General features: G+C 46.6%; 1 protein-coding gene across 4 annotated transcripts in view; it reads right to left on the bottom strand.

Annotated features, from left to right (window-relative positions):
* CDC42BPB (CDC42 binding protein kinase beta) overlaps window positions 1-17568 on the bottom strand; it is a 96046-nt gene that overhangs the window by 64464 nt on the left and 14014 nt on the right. For all 4 annotated transcript variants that reach the window (XM_077268938.1, XM_077268958.1, XM_077268948.1 and 1 more), the window contains exons 2-6: window positions 6229-6320; window positions 2780-2863; window positions 2549-2644; window positions 1244-1392; window positions 538-631 (exon numbers count right to left, since the gene is read on the bottom strand). In XM_077268938.1, the coding sequence (XP_077125053.1) occupies window positions 538-631; window positions 1244-1392; window positions 2549-2644; window positions 2780-2863; window positions 6229-6320 (515 nt within the window). The remainder of the gene's footprint in view (window positions 1-537; window positions 632-1243; window positions 1393-2548; window positions 2645-2779; window positions 2864-6228; window positions 6321-17568) is intronic.

The raw sequence follows: 17568 nt of genomic DNA, 5'->3' as shown, positions 1-17568 counted from the left end.
GGATAAGAGGTGTCAACAGATGATAAGCAATGTAGTACTACAGGGGAAGCAATACCTTACCATGTATAATATCTGTTTGCTGTCAGTGAATAATGACACTGGGCAAACTAAAAAACAAGGGTATATGGCCAAAAAATCCTCTGTTACATGACAGTGTAAGAAACTATCAGGGCAGGAGAGATATTAGCACAGGTTGCCAGTGCCATTCACTGACAGCAAGTAGAAATATAAAGAATGCTGGGGAACTGAAACACCAAATACTACATTTATTAAAAAGGTATTCCAGTGTCCCCCCAAGTGCTGGTATATAGATCAGTGGTGGCCCCAGAGGAAAGGGCCACAGTGCTGCATCCCTTTCTCAGGGATGGTCACAGACTCCCGCTGCAGAGCATGGTCCCTGAAGTAGATGGAGCCGGTGGCAGCTCATCGCACCGCTGCGCAGTGACATCCAAGGAAAGGTCTGCAGCGCTGCAGCCCCATTATTCTCAGGAGCAGCGCAGGGTCCACAGTTTAGGTGTAGAATTGAGGATAACTCACGGTGCCATCATCGTTCATCTTCAGACACGACCCAAAGTCTGCCAGTCTGATGTGGCCATTCATGTCCAGGAGGATGTTATCTGGCTTGATATCCCTAGAGGACAGATTGAAGAAGAGACCGATAAAGCCTCGTTGCAACCACCCGGCCTGGAGGCAACCACGGGCACCATAAGGCACGCTGGTAAGTTAACCTGAAGTGTATGCGAAGAGACTGTGATGGGGGCTACAATGAATCAGTGAAGACCCTCTACTCAATATACCAGGCCCATGGAGGAAGGAGTCAATAAACTAACTGCAGGCAGGGGGGAAGGAGCAACATACCAGGGGAAAAGGGTCGCTAACCCCCTTACCCCACCATCACCCTCCTATATAATCCTTATGGTGTGAGGGTCTCCGGTAAGACCCAAGTACCACAGGAAAGAAAAACGCAACTTTCCTGAGGAGCCTTATAAGACTCCTGACGCTAAGTATCCTGATGTGATGGATGAGGAATTAAAGGGGCTCTCCAGCATCGCTCACTGACCACTGTGCATGCGTCATTACAATGGAGAACCCTCTTAAAGTGGAAGATACTTCTCAGAAAAGTGCTAATTGACAAAATAAAAAAATTACTTTCCCAGCATTCCCTCCCTGTTAGTTTGACGCTATCTGACGAGACAAGCTTGCGGACTGTTTCTAATAAATACTTAGAATCAAAGGTTTTTACCTGTGCACATAATGCAGCTGATGGATGGAGTGTATGGCGAGCACCATCTCTGCCAGATAAAACTTGGCCATGTCCTCGGGGAGGCGATCCTCGAATTTACTGAGAAGAGTTAGAAGGTCTCCTCCTACGTAGTAATCCATGACTAAATACTGCAACAAAGCACAGACGAGTGTCACCAGCACCCGCAATCACCCAGAATCACGATGTAAGTCAGGGGGACACCAGACTGTGCAGGAACCATAAATCATGGCACAGCTGTAATACCCCCCCTACATGAGAAGCACAGAGGGGCAAGATGGCGCAAGTTCTGCTGACAGAGCTACCAATTATGTGAATAAGAAGCAATGAAACATGGTCCAAAATCCTAGACGAGGATGGAGGCTACCTGGAAAGATGTCTTCCATATGCAGCACACAGACATGAGGGATTCCTGCTCTCCTGTCTCTATGTAGCACATGCTCTACTCCTGTCTCTATGTAGCACATGCTCTAAAGCAGCAGCAGGGAGCACATAAACACAGCAGTTCTGAGCCGTGTAGATGTGAATCCAGCTCTGGGGGTCAGGAAAAAGACTTACTAGAATGGGACAGTAACATGTAGGACATTACATAGCAGTATTGAGCAGTGCAGCTGTGAATCCAACTGTTGGGTGAGCAGCAGCATTGAGAATATTGTACAGCAGTACTGGCTGGTGTAGCTGTGAGAACTGATCTAGAGAGAGACAAACAACCAGAAAGCAGCAGCAAGGAGCACATTATACATCTGCACTAAGCAATGTAGATGGGAATCCAGTTCTGGCGTGAAACAAAACTTACAAAAAGGCCGCCAAGGCTCTTATGGCTATTTAAGGAGCGCACGCAACTACTGACAGCAGATCTTTGTCCAAACTTACAGTCTATATTTACTTATGAAGCAGTAAGTTCAGGTCAGTTGACCCTTGTTTAATATGAGTCCGCACCCAGACTGTAAGACGCGCAAATCAGAACATCAGCTGAAAACAGCAGGATCGTCTGTGTGTTTGTGCCTTTGTCACTCGCTCTACTCCTCCTCTCCTCATAGACATCAGTAGGCAGCTGTGATCTGATTCCTCAGTGACTTAGATCAGCTTTTTGCAAAAAAAAAGCGAGCAATTCAACAATGTGCTGCACGACCCCCTCCTTGAAAAATCTTGGTTACCCATGTGATATTACTCCTAACCTTTTCAGGAGCATGCGGGCTGCAGAGAACAGAGGGTTGAATACCCCATACTACATTGTATCTTTTGATTGATTAAAAGGAAATATGCAATTCACAATCAAAACATTACCAAATAATTCTCATCCTGAAAGGCGAAGTGTAACGTGGTGATCCACTGACAGTCCCCATAGACCAGCACGTTCCTCTCTTCCCGAAAGCAGGCGGTCTGCAAATGGAAGGAAAGCCAAGAGTGAAAAATCAGACGTTTGTCCAGCAGCACACAGTACAGGACAAATACATGGACAAGGGGACACCCGGATATAGAGCCCTGAACAGCGAACCACAAACAAGGGGCACTTACTTCTGCTCTTTTCAGCATCTCCCATTTGTTGAGGATTTTCATGGCATAAATGCGCTCTGTGCTCTTCATTCGCACCACAGCAACCTGAGGAAACAAACATAAGACTGAGCGATTGGCAGGCAAGAGCAGCTCCACACCGAGAAGAGAGGAGCAGCAGTGAGAGCTCCGCACCGAGAAGAGAGGAGCAGCAGTGAGAGCTCCGCACCGAGAAGAGAGGAGCAGCGGTGAGAGCTCCGCACCGAGAAGAGAGGAGCAGCAGTGAGAGCTCCGCACCGAGAAGAGAGGAGCAGCGGTGAGAGCTCCGCACCGAGAAGAGAGGAGCAGCGGTGAGAGCTCCGCACCGAGAAGAGAGGAGCAGCGGTGAGAGCTCCACACCGAGAAGAGAGGAGCAGCAGTGAGCGCCGCACCGAGAAGAGAGGAGCAGCAGTGAGCGCCGCACCGAGAAGAGAGGAGCAGCAGTGAGCGCCGCACCGAGAAGAGAGGAGCAGCAGTGAGCTCTGTACCGAAAAGAGAGGAGCAGCGGTGAGAGCTCCGCACAGAGAAGACAGGAGCAGTGGTGAGAGCTCCGCACCGAGAACAGGGGAGCAGCGGTGAGAGCTCCGCACTGAGAAGACAGGAGCAGCGGTGAGAGCTCCACACCGAGAAGAGGGGAGCAGCGGTGAGAGCTCCGCACCGAGAAAAGAGAAGCAGCTGCCAGAGCTCCGCACCGAGAAGAGAGGAGCAGCAGTGAGAGTTCCGCACCAAGAAGAGAGGAGCAGCGGTGAGAGCTCCACACCGAGAAGAAAGGAGCAGCGGTGAGAGCTCCACACTGAGAAGAGGGGAGCAGCGGTGAGAGCTCAGCACTGAGAAGACAGGAGCAGCGGTGAGAGCTGCACACTGAGAAGAGAGGAGCAGCAGTGAGAGCTCCACACCGAGAAGAGAGGAGCAGCGGTGAGAGCTCCGCACCGAGAAGACAGGAGCAGTGGTGAGAGCTCCGCACCGAGAAGACAGGAGCAGTGGTGAGAGCTCCGCACCGAGAAGACAGGAGCAGTGGTGAGAGCTCCGCACCGAGAAGACAGGAGCAGCGGTGAGAGCTCCGCACCGAGAAGAGAGGAGCAGCGGTGAGAGCTCCACACTGAGAAGAGGGGAGCAGCAGTGAGAGCTGCACACTGAGAAGAGGGGAGCAGCAGTGAGAGCTCCACACTGAGAAGAGGGGAGCAGCAGTGAGAGCTGCACACTGAGAAGAGGGGAGCAGCAGTGAGAGCTCCACACTGAGAAGAGGGGAGCAGCAGTGAGAGCCCCGCACCGAGAAGAGAGGAGCAGCAACCAGAGCTCCCCACCGAGAAGAGAGGAGCAGCGGCTGAGAGCTCCGCACCGAGAAGAGAGGAGCAGCGGTGAGAGCTCCGCACCGAGAAGAGAGGAGCAGCGGTGAGAGCTCCGTACCGAGAAGAGAGGAGCAGCGGCTGAGAGCTACGCACCGAGAAGAGAGGAGCAGCGGCTGAGAGCTCCGCACCGAGAAGAGAGGAGCAGCGGCTGAGAGCTCCGCACCGAGAAGAGGGGAGCAGCGGCCAGAGCTCCGCACCGAGAAGAGTGGAGGAGCAGCGGCTGAGATCTCCGCAGCGAGAAGAGAAGCGGTGAGAGCTCCGCACCGAGAAGAGAGGAGCAGCGGCCAGAGCTCTGCACCGAGAAGAGAGAAGCAGCAGCGAGTGCTCTGCTTCGAGAAGAAAGGAGCAGAAGCTGAGAGCTCCGCACCGAGAAGAGAGGAGTAGCGGCCAAGAGCTCCGCACCGAGAAGAGAGGAGCAGCGGCCAGAGCTCCGCACCGAGAAGAGTGGAGGAGCAGCAGCTGAGAACTCCGAACCAAGAAGAGAAGCGGTGAGAGCTCCACACCGAGAAGAGAGGAGCAGCGGCTGAGAGCTACGCACCGAGAAGAGAGGAGCAGCGGCCAGAGCTCTGCACCGAGAAGAGAGAAGCAGCAGCGAGTGCTCTGCTTCGAGAAGAAAGGAGCAGAAGCTGAGAGCTCCGCACCGAGAAGAGAGGAGTAGCGGCCAAGAGCACCGCACCAAGAAGAGACGAGCAGCGGCCAAGAGCTCCGCATCAAGAAGAAAGGAGCAGCAGCCGAGAGCGCCACACTGAGAAGAGAGGAGCAGTGGCCGAGAGCGCCACACCAAGAAGAGAGGAGCAGTGGCCGAGAGCTCAGCACCGAGAAGAAAGGAGCAGCAGCGAGTGCTCTGCTTCGAGAAGAGAGGAGCAGAAGCTGAGATCTCTGCTCAGATAAGAAAAAAATCAGTACAGGATCAATAATTTAATGTCATGTGTGTACACAGTGACTACACCAGCAGAATAGTGAGTGCAGCTCTGGGGTATAATACAGGATGTAACTCAGGATCAGTAATGTAATGTATGTACACAATGACTGCACCAGCAGAATAGTGAGTGCAGCTCTGGAGTAGAATACAGGATGTAACTCAGGATCAGTAATGTAATATATGTACACGGTGACTGCAGCAGCAGAATAGTGAGTGTAGCTCTGGGGTATAATACAGGATGTAACTCAGGATCAGTAATGTAATGTATGTACACAATGACTGCACCAGCAGAATAGTGAGTGCAGCTCTGGAGTATAATACAGGATGTAACTCAGGATCAGTACAGGGTCAGTAATGTAATGTATGTACACAGTGACTCCACCAGCAGAATAGTGAGTGCAGCTTTGGAGTATAATACAGGATGTAACTCAGGATCAGTAATGTAATGTATGTACACAATGACTCCACCAGCAGAATAGTGAGTGCAGCTTTGGAGTATAATACAGGATGTAACTCAGGATCAGTAATGTAATGTATGTACACAATGACTGCACCAGCAGAATAGTGAGTGCAGCTTTGGAGTATAATACAGGATGTAACTCAGGATCAGTACTGGATCAGTAATGTAATGTATGTACACAGTGACTGCACCAGCAGAATAGTGAGTGCAGCTCTGGAGTAGAATACAGGATGTAACTCAGGACCAGTAATGTAATATGTGCAGTGTTACATTTCTTGTACAGCTTCACTTCTGTAAACTGTAGGAAGTTGTATAAGAGGAGGACAAGCCCTTTAAATATACAGATCACTTGTCCTTGAGAGACACGATACTCTGGACGTCTGGCAGGAAATATGATTATACTCTGTATTGTGGAGCTAGATGATAAGACGTGGGCACAGAACATTACTACTTCAGGTATGTGGAAATCAGGGCCTGTCCTCATCAGAGGATTGGCCACCCGACCTGCACATTCCAGGACTGGTCCTTCACAGGAGGGAAATGCTAGATTCTTGGTCAGGAATATCCGCCAAGACAAGGCAACCCAATCTATGAGCCTTACTCCTGGCAAATGAGATGTAAGGTCATACTCGGCATTCACCGACACTGGAGTACCACAGCAGTACGAGCGTGCCAATATACAGTGCTTGACCCATACACTTACCTCCCCGAACGCTCCTCGGCCGATAACCTTTATAATTTCGAAGTCCTCGCGTCGTAGCTGCATTCCCTTCAGTAGCTGTGTGAACGGTTTTGCTGTGAGAAAAAGAAAAAAAAATCATGAGGGTCTAATCCAAGCGACACAATGTATAGTGGTACATCGGCTTTAGGCAGACGCAATATGTGCTGGCTGTCAATGAATAGATACAGTCTTGATTTTGACAGGTATGTTGAATGTAAATATGTCTCCTCACAGTGACAAGAAGCAGAGATAATGAAAAGGTGAACACGTTAGGGGGAGAAAGTCACATAACCAGTACTGAGTGCAGAACGGTGATCGCCGCCCCAAAAATACACGGACTCATTATTTAGTTCCCTGCTCTCCAAGGCTTTTTGGGACCACAATTCACAGCATACCCCAGCCGACAAGTAAAATACAGTCATATAATTTGTGTGGACGAAGAAAGACACTGATGTGAATTACAAGTTAAGTGGCCACTCGATATCCAATGCAGGTAATCATCGACAAATATTAAACCGCATCGATCAGTTAAAAAAAAAAAACACAGGCACTAAACAAGGACGAGGAAATGGAAGAGACCGAGCAAAACAAACTCCAAATGTCCATGCAAAAATCAGTAACTACATCCACCAAAGCCAGTTACACCGCTCTGTGTATACTACATAGGGGACAGTATAGTAGCTATATTCTTGTACATAGGAGCAGTATTATAGTAGTTATATTGTTGTACATAGGAGCAGTATTATAGTAGTTATATTCTTGTACATAGGAGCAGTATGATAGTAGTTATATTGTTGTACATAGGAGCAGTATTATAGTAGTTATATTCTTGTACATAGGAGCAGTATTATAGTAGTTATATTGTTGTACATAGGAGCAGTATTATAGTAGTTATATTCTTGTACATAGGAGCAGTATTATAGTAGTTATATTGTTGTACATAGGAGCAGTATTATAGTAGTTATATTCTTGCACATAGGAGCAGTATTATAGTAGTTATATTCTTGTACATAGGAGCAGTATTATAGTAGTTATATTCTTGTACATAGGAGCAGTATTATAGTAGTTATATTGTTGTACATAGGAACAGTATTATAGTAGTTCTATTCTTGTACATAGGGGCAGTATTATAGTAGTTCTATTCTTGTACATAGGGGACAGTATCAGTTATATTCTTATACATAGGAGCAGTATTATAGCAGTTACATTCTTGTACATAGAGGCAGTATTAGGGTATGTGTCCACGTTCAGGATTGCATCAGGATTTGACGCAGGTAAAATCTGCACCAAATCTGCACCTGAGGTCACTGGCAGGTCACCTGCGTTTTTTGACACGTTTTTCATGCGGATTTGTGTGTGTTTTTGTAAGCTCAATAAAGATATACAAAAAAAAAAAAAAAAGAATTGTGATGTTATTTCTTGTCCAACCTCTTCATTTACATACTCCATTGAGGAATATACACACACAGCTAGATAGATAGATACGTTCGATGGATACAATAGATAGATATGATACATATCGATCGTATCTGTCTATGTATCGTATCTATCTATCTCTGGATCTATCTACCGTATTTATCTATGGTATCTACCGATATATCTATCTATAAATATATCTATCTATAGCTATATCGATAGATAGATATATTGATAGATAGATAATAGATAAATACGATGGATGGATACGATGGATGGATACGATGGATGGATACGATGGATGGATAAAATGGATATTATCATATCTATCTATCTATTGTATCCATCTATCGATATATCTATCTATATATAGATATATTGATAGATATATTGATAAATAGATATATCGATAGATAATAAATAGATAGATACAATAGATAGGTAATAGATAAACAGATGATTGATAGATACAATAGATAGATGGATACGATAGGTAGATATGATAGATGGATCACACAAGCGAGAAACTCGGACAAGTCTCGCATCTTAAGGCTATGTGCACACTTTGCGGGGTCCTCTGCGGGGTCCTCTGCGGGTTCTCCCGCAGCGGATTTGATAAATCTGAAGGGCAAAACCGCTGCGGTTATCCCTGCAGATTTATCGCGGTTTGTTTTGCGGTTTCCGCTGCGGGTTTACTCCTATACTATTGATGCTGCATATGCAGCATCAATAGTAATGTTAAAAATAATTTAAAAAATGGTTTATACTCACCCTCTGACGTCCCGATCTCCTCGGCGCTGCACGCGGCGGTCTGGTTCCAAAGATGCTGTGCGAGAAGGACCTTCGTGACGTCACGGTCATGTGACCGCGACGTCACCGCAGGTCCTGCTCTCGCAGCAACCCTGCGACTGGACAGCCACGTGCAGCGCTGAGAGGTGAGTAGATCATTATTTTTTTATTTTATTTCTTTTTTTTTTACACAAATATGGTTCCCAGGGCCTGGAGGAGAGTCTCCTTTCCTCCACCCCGGGTACCATCTGCACATGATCCGCTTACTTCCCGCATCGTGGGCACAGCCCCATGCGGGAAGTTAGCGGATCAATGCATTCCTATGTGTGCAGAATCGCAGCGATTCTGCACAAAGAAGTGACATGCTGCGGAATGTAAACCGCTGCGTTTCGGCCCAGTTTTCCCCGCAGCATGTGCACAGCGGATTGCGGTTTCCATAGGGTTTACATGTAAATGTAAACGCAATGGAAACTGCTGCGGACCCGCAGCTGCAGAAACGCTGCGGATCCGCGGTAAAACCCGCAAAGTGTGAACATGGCCTAATACCCGGCACTGTTGCCAGCACTTGGGAGCGGAGCGTGCAGCTGCATGTATTTCTATGCAGCTGCACGCTCCACTCCCGAGTGCCGGCGCCAGTGTCGGGTATTAAGATGCGAGACTCATCCGAGTTTCTCGCATGTGTGATCCCGGCCTTAAATGAAGACACACACACGAAATCTGCGTTAGGCCGGGGTCACACTCGCGAGAAACTCACACAAGTTTGTCGCTTCAATACCCGGCACTGCCACCGTCACTCGGGGGGTGGAGTGTGTGGCTGCATGTATTTCTATGCAGCTGAACGCTCCGGTCCCGAGTGGCCGCGGCAGTGCCAGGTATTGATGCCAGCCTTAAATGCAATGTTTAACCCCTTCACCCCCGGAGCTTTTTCCGTTTTTCCGTTTTTCGCTCCCCTCCTTCCCAGAGCCATAACTTTTTTATTTTTCCGTCAATTTGGCCATGTGAGGGCTTATTTTTTGTGGGACGAGTTGTACTTTTGAACGACATCATTGGTTTTAGCATGTCGTGTACTAGAAAACGGGAAAAAAATTCCAAGTGCAGTGAAATTGCAAAAAAAGTGCAATCCCACACTTGTTTTTTGCTTGCCTATTTTGCTAGGTTCACTAAATGCTAAAACTGACCTGCCATTATGATTCTCCAGGTCACTACGAGTTCATAGACACCTAACATGACTAGGTTATTTTTCACCTAAGTGGTGAAAAAAAATTCCAAACTTTGCAAAAAACAAAACAAAATTGCGCCATTTTCCGATACTCGTAGCGTCTCCATTTTTCGTGATCTGGGGTCAGGTGAGGGCTTATTTTTTGCGTGCCGAGCTGGCGTTTTTAATGATAGCATTTTGGTGTAGATACGTTCTTTTGATCGCCCGTTATTGCATTTTAATGCAATGTCGTGGTGACCAAAAAAACGTAAATCTGGCGTTTCGAATTTTTTTCTCATTACGCCATTTAGCGATCAGATTAATGCTTTTTTTTTATTGATAGATCGGGCGATTCTGAACGCGGCGATACCAAATATGTGTAGGTTGGGGTTTTTTTTTATTGATTTATTTTGATTGGGGCGAAAGAGGGGTGATTTAAACTTTTATATTTTTTTTATTTTCTTCACATTTTTAAAAACTTTTTTTTTTTACTTTTGCCATGCTTCAATAGCCTCCATGGGAGGCTAGAAGCAGGCACAGCCCGATCGGCTCTGCTACATAACAGCGATCTGATGATCGCTGTTATGTAGCTAAAATGCAGGTGTGCTGTGAGCGCCGACCACAGGGGGGCGCTCACAGCCACCGGCAATCAGTAACCATAGAGGTCTCAAGGACCTCTATGGTTACAATGGAGGAGCATCGCCGACCCCCGATCATGTGACGGGGGTCGGCGATGCGCTCATATCCGGCCGCACGGCCGGATGCGGTAGTTAAATGCCGCTGTCTGCGTTTGACAGCGGCATTTAACTAGTTAATAGCGGCGGGTGATCGCGATTTCACCCGCCGCTATTGCGCGCACATGTCAGCTGTAAAAAACAGCTGACATGTCGCGACTTTGATGTGCGCTCACCGCCGGAGCGCACATCAAAGCGGGGGTCCCGACATGTGACGTACTATTCCGTCACATGTCGGGAAGGGGTTAATTTAGAAAAAAAAAAATTTGAAAAACAAAATGGCGTGGGCTCCCGCGCAATTTTCTGCGCCAGAGGGGGAAAGCCGACAGCTGGGGGCCAATATTTGTAGCTTGGGAAGGCGGTAATACCCATGGCCCCTCTCTAGGCTATGAATATCAGCACACAGCTGTGCTGAAGCAGTATTATAGTAGTTATATTCTTGTACATAGAGGCAATATTACAGTAGTTATATTCTTGTACATAGGGGGCAGTATTATAGTAGTTATATTCTTGTACATAGGGGGCAGCATTATAGTAGTTATATTCTTGTACATAGGAGCAGTAATATAGTAGTTATATTCTTGTACATAGGGGCAGTATTATAGTAGTTATATTCTTGTACATAGGGGCAGTGTTATAGTAGTTATATTCTTGTACATATAGACAGTATTATAGTAGTTATATTCTTGTACATAGGGGCAGTATTATAGTAGTTATATTCTTGTACATAGGAGCAGTATTATAGTAGTTATATTCTTGTACATAGGGGCAGTATTATAGTAGTTATATTCTTGTACATAGGGGGCAGTATTATAGTAGTTATATTCTTGTACATAGGGGGCAGTATTATAGTAGTTATATTCTTGTACATAGAGGCAGTATTATAGTAGTTATATTCTTGTACATAGGAGCAGTAATATAGTAGTTATATTCTTGTACATAGGGGCAGTATTATAGTAGTTATATTCTTGTACATAGAGGCAGTATTATAGTAGTTATATTCTTGTACATAGGGGCAGTATTATAGTAGTTATATTCTTGAACTTAGGGGCAGTATTATAGCAGTTACAGTGCCTACAAGTAGTATTCAACCCCCTGCAGATTTAGCAGGTTTAATAAGATGCAAATAAGTTAGAGACTTCAAACAAGAGCAGGATTTATTAACAGATGCATAAATCTTACAAACCAAAAAGTTTTGTTGCTCAGTTAAATTTTTATAAATTTTAAACATAAAAGTGTGGGTCAATTATTATTCAACCCCTAGGTTTAATATTTTGTGGAATAACCTTTGTTTGCAATTACAGCTAATAATCGTCTTTTATAAGACCTGATCAGGCCGGCACAGGTCTCTGGAGTTATCTTGGCCCACTCCTCCATGCAGATCTTCTCCAAATTATCTAGGTTCTTTGGGTGTCTCATGTGGACTTTAATCTTGAGCTCCTTCCACAAGTTTTCAATTGGGTTAAGGTCAGGAGACTGACTAGGCCACTGCAACACCTTGATTTTTTGCCTCTTGAACCAGGCCTTGGTTTTCTTGGCTGTGTGCTTTGGGTCGTTGTCTTGTTGGAAGATGAAATGACGACCCATCTTAAGATCCTTGATGGAGGAGCGGAGGTTCTTGGCCAAAATCTCCAGGTAGGCCATGCTATCCATCTTCCCATGGATGCGGACCAGATGGCCAGGCCCCTTGGCTGAGAAACAGCCCCACAGCATGATGCTGCCACCACCATGCTTGACTGTAGGGATGGTATTCTTGGGGTCGTATGCAGTGCCATCCAGTCTCCAAACGTCACGTGTGTGGTTGGCACCAAAGATCTTGATCTTGGTCTCATCAGACCAGAGAACCTTGAACCAGTCAGTCTCAGAGTCCTCCAAGTGATCATGAGCAAACTGTAGACGAGCCTTGACATGACGCTTTGAAAGTAAAGGTACCTTATGGGCTCGTCTGGAACGGAGACCATTGCGGTGGAGTACGTTACTTATGGTATTGACTGAAACCAATGACCCCACTGCCATGAGATCTTCCCGGAGCTCCTTCCTTTTTGTCCTTGGGTTAGCCTTGACTCTTCGGACAATCCTGGCCTCGGCACGGGAGGAAACTTTCAAAGGCTGTCCAGGCCGTGGAAGGCTAACAGTAGTTCCATAAGCCTTCCACTTCCGGATGATGCTCCCAACAGTGGAGACAGGTAGGCCCAACTCCTTGGAAAAGGTTTTGTACCCCTTGCCAGCCTTGTGACCCTCCACGATCTTGTCTCTGATGGCCTTGGAATGCTCCTTTGTCTTTCCCATGTTGACCATGTTTGAGTGCTGTTCACAAGTTTGGGGAGGGTCTTAAGGCCCCGTCACACATAGCGACGCTGCAGCGATACAGACAACGATGCCGATCGCTGCAGCGTCGCTGTTTAGTCGCTGTGTGGTCGCTGGAGAGCTGTCCCACAGACCGCTCTCCAGCGACCAACGATGCCGAGGTCCCCGGGTAACCAGGGTAAACATCGGGTTGCTAAGCGCAGGGCCGCGCTTAGTAACCCGATGTTTACCCTGGTTACCAGTGTAAAATGTAAAATAACAAACACTACATACTCACCTTCGCGTCCCCCGGCGTCCGCTTCCTGCACTGACTGAGCGCCGGCCCCAACAGCAGAGCGGTGACGTCACCGCTGTGCTGTGGTTTCACTTTCCGGCCGGCAGTCAGTCAGTGCGGGAAGCAGACGGCAAGGGACCTGACGGACACCGGAATGTGTGTATGTACTGTTTTTTTTTTTTTACATTTACGATGGTAACAAGGGTAAACATCGGGTTACTAAGCGCGGCCCTGCGCTTAGTAACCCGATGTTTACCCTGGTTACCAGTGAAGACATCGCTGAATCCGTGTCACACACACCGATTCAGCGATGTCAGCGGGACCTCAACGACCAAAAAAAGGTCCAGGCCATTCCGACACGACCAGCGATCTCACAGCAGGGGCCGGGTCGCTGGTACGTGTCAAACATAGCGAGATCGCTACTGAGGTCGCTGTTGCGTCACAAAACTTGTGACTCAGCAGCGATCTCGCTAGCGATCGCGCTATGTGAGACGGGGCCTTTAAATAGTCAGAAAAGGCTGGAAAAAGAGATAATTAATCCAAACATGTGAAGCGCATTGTTCTTTGTGCCTGAACTACTTCTTAATACTTTAGGGGAACCAAACAGAATTCTGGGGGGTTGAGGGGTTGAATAATAAATGACCCTCTGATAAAACTTTTCACAATTTAAAAAAAAAATAAACAAAGAAATAACATTCTTTTTTTCTGCAGTGCATTTCACACTTCCAGGCTGATCTACAGTCCAAATGTCACAATGCCAAGTTAATTCCAAATGTGTAAACCTGCTAAATCTGCAGGGGGTTGAATACTACTTGTAGGCACTGTATATTCTTGTAAATACGGACAGTAATATAGTAGTTATATTCTTGTACTAAAGGTACCTTCACATTAAGCGACGCTGCAGCGATAGCGACAACGATGCCGATCGCTGCAGCGATAGCGACAACGATGCCGATCGCTGCAGCGTCGCTGTTTGGTCGCTGGAGAGCTGTCACACAGACAGCTCTCCAGCGACCAACGATGCCGAGGTCCCCGGGTAACCAGGGTAAACATCGGGTTACTAAGCGCAGGGCCGCGCTTAGTAACCCGATGTTTACCCTGGTTACCAGCGTGAAATGTAAAAAAAACAAACAGTACATACTCACCTTCGCGTCCCCCGGCGTCCGCTTCCTGCACTGACTGAGCGACGGCCCTAACAGCAGAGCGGTGACGTCACCGCTGTGCTGTACTTTCACTTTCACTTTACGGCGCTCAGTCAGTGTGGGAAGCGGACGCCGGGGGACGCGAATGTAAGTATGTACTGTTTGTTTTTTTTACATTTTACGCTGGTAACCAGGGTAAACATCGGGTTACTAAGCGCGGCCCTGCGCTTAGTAACCCGATGTTTACCCTGGTTACCAGTGTAAAACATCGCTGGTATCGTTGCTTTTGGTGTCAAACACGACAATACACGCCGGTCTGACGACCAAATAAAGTTCTGAACTTTGTTCAACGACCAGCGATATCACAGCAGGATCCTGATCGCTGCTGCGTGTCAAACTAAACGATATCGCTAGCCAGGACGCTGCAACGTCACGGATCGCTAGCGATATCGTTTAGTGTGAAGGTACCTTAAGATAAGCCTATGATGAGTGGCGGCTGCGCTGTGACTGCAGACATAGATAAGAACTATCACTCAATGTCATATATAGGATGAATTGGTGGTTGTGGGATTTGTAGTGACGCTCACGTGACGTGTCAGCTTCCTATAATAGAGGAACTGGACTGTTTCACATATGTTATCACTTAATTTATAGTACACTGCTGTCAGGGATGATAATCCTTTATCTGGCAACACTGCAGATTTTAATCCCCCCCACCCCAATATACTTTTTTCTCTCCAGGTATTTCTTGTTAACCCCCTCAGTCTTCCCCCATTTCCAGCTTCATATGAACAGTTTCTGATATGAGATTTACGATCATGTAGCTACTCTCTTGTGGTTATTGGGGTCCCCGGCTCCCCCCTAGGCTGCAGACCCTTGGATACTGTCGGCTGTCTGATCGGCACATTTACCTGTTCTAACAGGATCATAAACAATTTTCTCTCTCATATTTGCCGAGTGACTCAGCGCAGGTAATAAAGTACAGCTCCGCCCGTCATCGCAGAGACTCAGAGCCTTAGCTTACCTCTTAAAGGCGTATTTCACCTAAGGTTCTGGCTGTGGGACCAGGTGCTAACACCTGTGTACATATCCAGACAGATATGTACAAATACAACAAGTGCGATGATGAAAACCTTCTGTGAAAATCTGCACTCTGAAATTCATCAGTCTTTGATAAAAGTTTTGCTCCACCTCTTAAAATGGCTGATAACAGAGAACAGTACACAAGACCTGGCCTTTTAAGTGAAGCATCCAATGACGGACACCTGATTTAGGCTTCTTTCTACTGTGTCATATAGCTGGAGTCTATAAGAATATATTGTATCTGGGCTTAGATATTGTTTGAAAGGTTTAATACAAGAGTAAAAACAGACGAGCAGGTCACGAGCAGATTACTGTAGCTGAAAAAAGACAAAACAGCACCTCCTTTTTTCAAGAATTATCAAAAAAAGCTTCTCTTTCCAAACCCTCCTCTACCATGCAGGGTTGGAAACCTGAATGTATGATGTCACTTTGTTACAGTCTTGACAATCCTGAGTGGATGTGAGCTTTCCTGTAATGATACATTGTAGCGAACCATCATGCCAGGTTTAGATCACAGAGGATGGTCTCTGCTATATACCACTGAAGCAAGCGCTCTGCTGTGATAATGTCAGGATGGGTTTCCATCCTCATGTGCTCACATCTGCGGAGGAGGCTCTGAGGCCTGGAAAGTCCACTCATGACAGCAGAGGGTTTGCTGCAGTTGTGTCCCCTCGTTCTTCACTGGCCGAACAGCGCAGCACCTGACAGACCAGATTCTGAGTTCGTCGGACGATGTTTACAGTCTGATGGTTCCTTATAGACATGATCCCTTTTCTTTCACTTTAAGCAAGCAGACATTAAAAAAAAAAAAAGTGTATTTGAAAGTATCATTTATAGAAAACAAACATGGAACAGCGATGAAAGATTCAGCCTCGGCGTTTCGGGAGGAGTGGTGACAATGGCAGATCCGGGCGTCCCGGCAGTCAGGGCGTGCCTGCTCCAGCTGGTCAATCCGCTCTTTAAATGTCAATATATGACATGCCTGGCCCTGGATACACACCCAGCTGGGGTACAGAGGAGCTACAATCAGGGTGGCGAGCTTGTATTGTGCACAGGCTCATGTCAGACGGGTTTACTGAAAGCTCTGCGCAGGTAACAAGAGATGAGGCCGCCCCCGGCTGTAACAACACGCCATCGACGCAGGTCAACGAGAATTAGAGTTATGAGTCGCTGACACCAGAACCATATGGGGAAAAAATATCAAGATCGTGTGCTAACTCAATCAATGTATGGTGCACCCCCAAAATTAATGATAGGGCAACTAAAAAAAGGCCTTTTTCCAGTAGGTAAAGAGTTCACTCCAAATCCTCGGTCCATTAGGAGCCTTCTCTGATGCATCTTGTGGAGAGAGATATACGGCCACTTCCATATAACAGGTCAGTATCCTGTTTGCTCCCTGGGCCGCAGCTGCATGTTGGGTTTCGTGGAGGTCCTCGCTTCCTCTCTGCATCCTGACCATTATGCCTCGGCACAGAGCCGCAGGTCAGGAATTTCCTCTTCGGGATCCCATGTTCCCCTCTAGATGAAATGCTCAATGCCTGCTGGTGGCGGTGCCAGGCTAAGCTTCTGCCATGTAGCTAGTTCTGCTGCATTCGCCTGTAGCCTTGAGGCTTCCTTTTATCCACTCTATGGCACCACCTGATGATCTCAGGCCTTCTCCACCATTATGGATCTGCACAGTCTATCTCCCCCCATAAAGCAACCACTTTCCATAAGAAGATCCGTATCAATGACGGAAATCTGATGAATGTTGTCCTCCAGGGTGATGACCAAGCAAAGCACAAGGTTCTATAAATGAGTACAAAAATGGGAAAAAAATATAAAGAAAATACTAAGTGCACGAATATCTGAGAGTCGATACCACAGTAACCTAAGACTGATTTGCTCTGGAGATCCAGGGGTTAATTATCCCGACTGCAGAAACAATGAGATGCTCATCTCATTCCTGGCAGAACAACACAGACATAAGAATAGTAGATCTGTCAACAGCATCTTGTTGATGGTTTCCTGGTAGCAAGAGAAATTTGTTTTTGCATACAAACTTTAAGGGTATGTGCACACGTCAGGGTTTCTTCAGGATTTTTTGCGGGTTTTTTTGCGGATTTCCCCAATAAAAAACGCATACATTATGCATCCTATCATTTAGAATGCATTCCGCATTTTTTGTGCAAATGTTGCTTTTTTTTTCCGCACAAAAAACGCATTCCGGAAAAAGAAGCAACATGTTCATTATTTTTGCGGATTTTTTGCGGATTTCCCATTAAATTGGAGTGTCAGGAAAAAAAAACGCAAAAAAATCCGCATAAAAAACGCACAAAAAACGCGTAAAAAACGCATGCGGATTTCTGGCAGAAATGTCAGGATTTTGTCAGGAAAATT

The sequence above is a fragment of the Ranitomeya variabilis genome, chromosome 1 (genome assembly GCF_051348905.1).
Source record: "Ranitomeya variabilis isolate aRanVar5 chromosome 1, aRanVar5.hap1, whole genome shotgun sequence".
NCBI lineage: Eukaryota > Metazoa > Chordata > Amphibia > Anura > Dendrobatidae > Ranitomeya > Ranitomeya variabilis.
The sequence above is the reverse complement of the archived record's forward strand: the minus strand, read 5'-3'. Positions and strand labels throughout refer to the sequence as shown.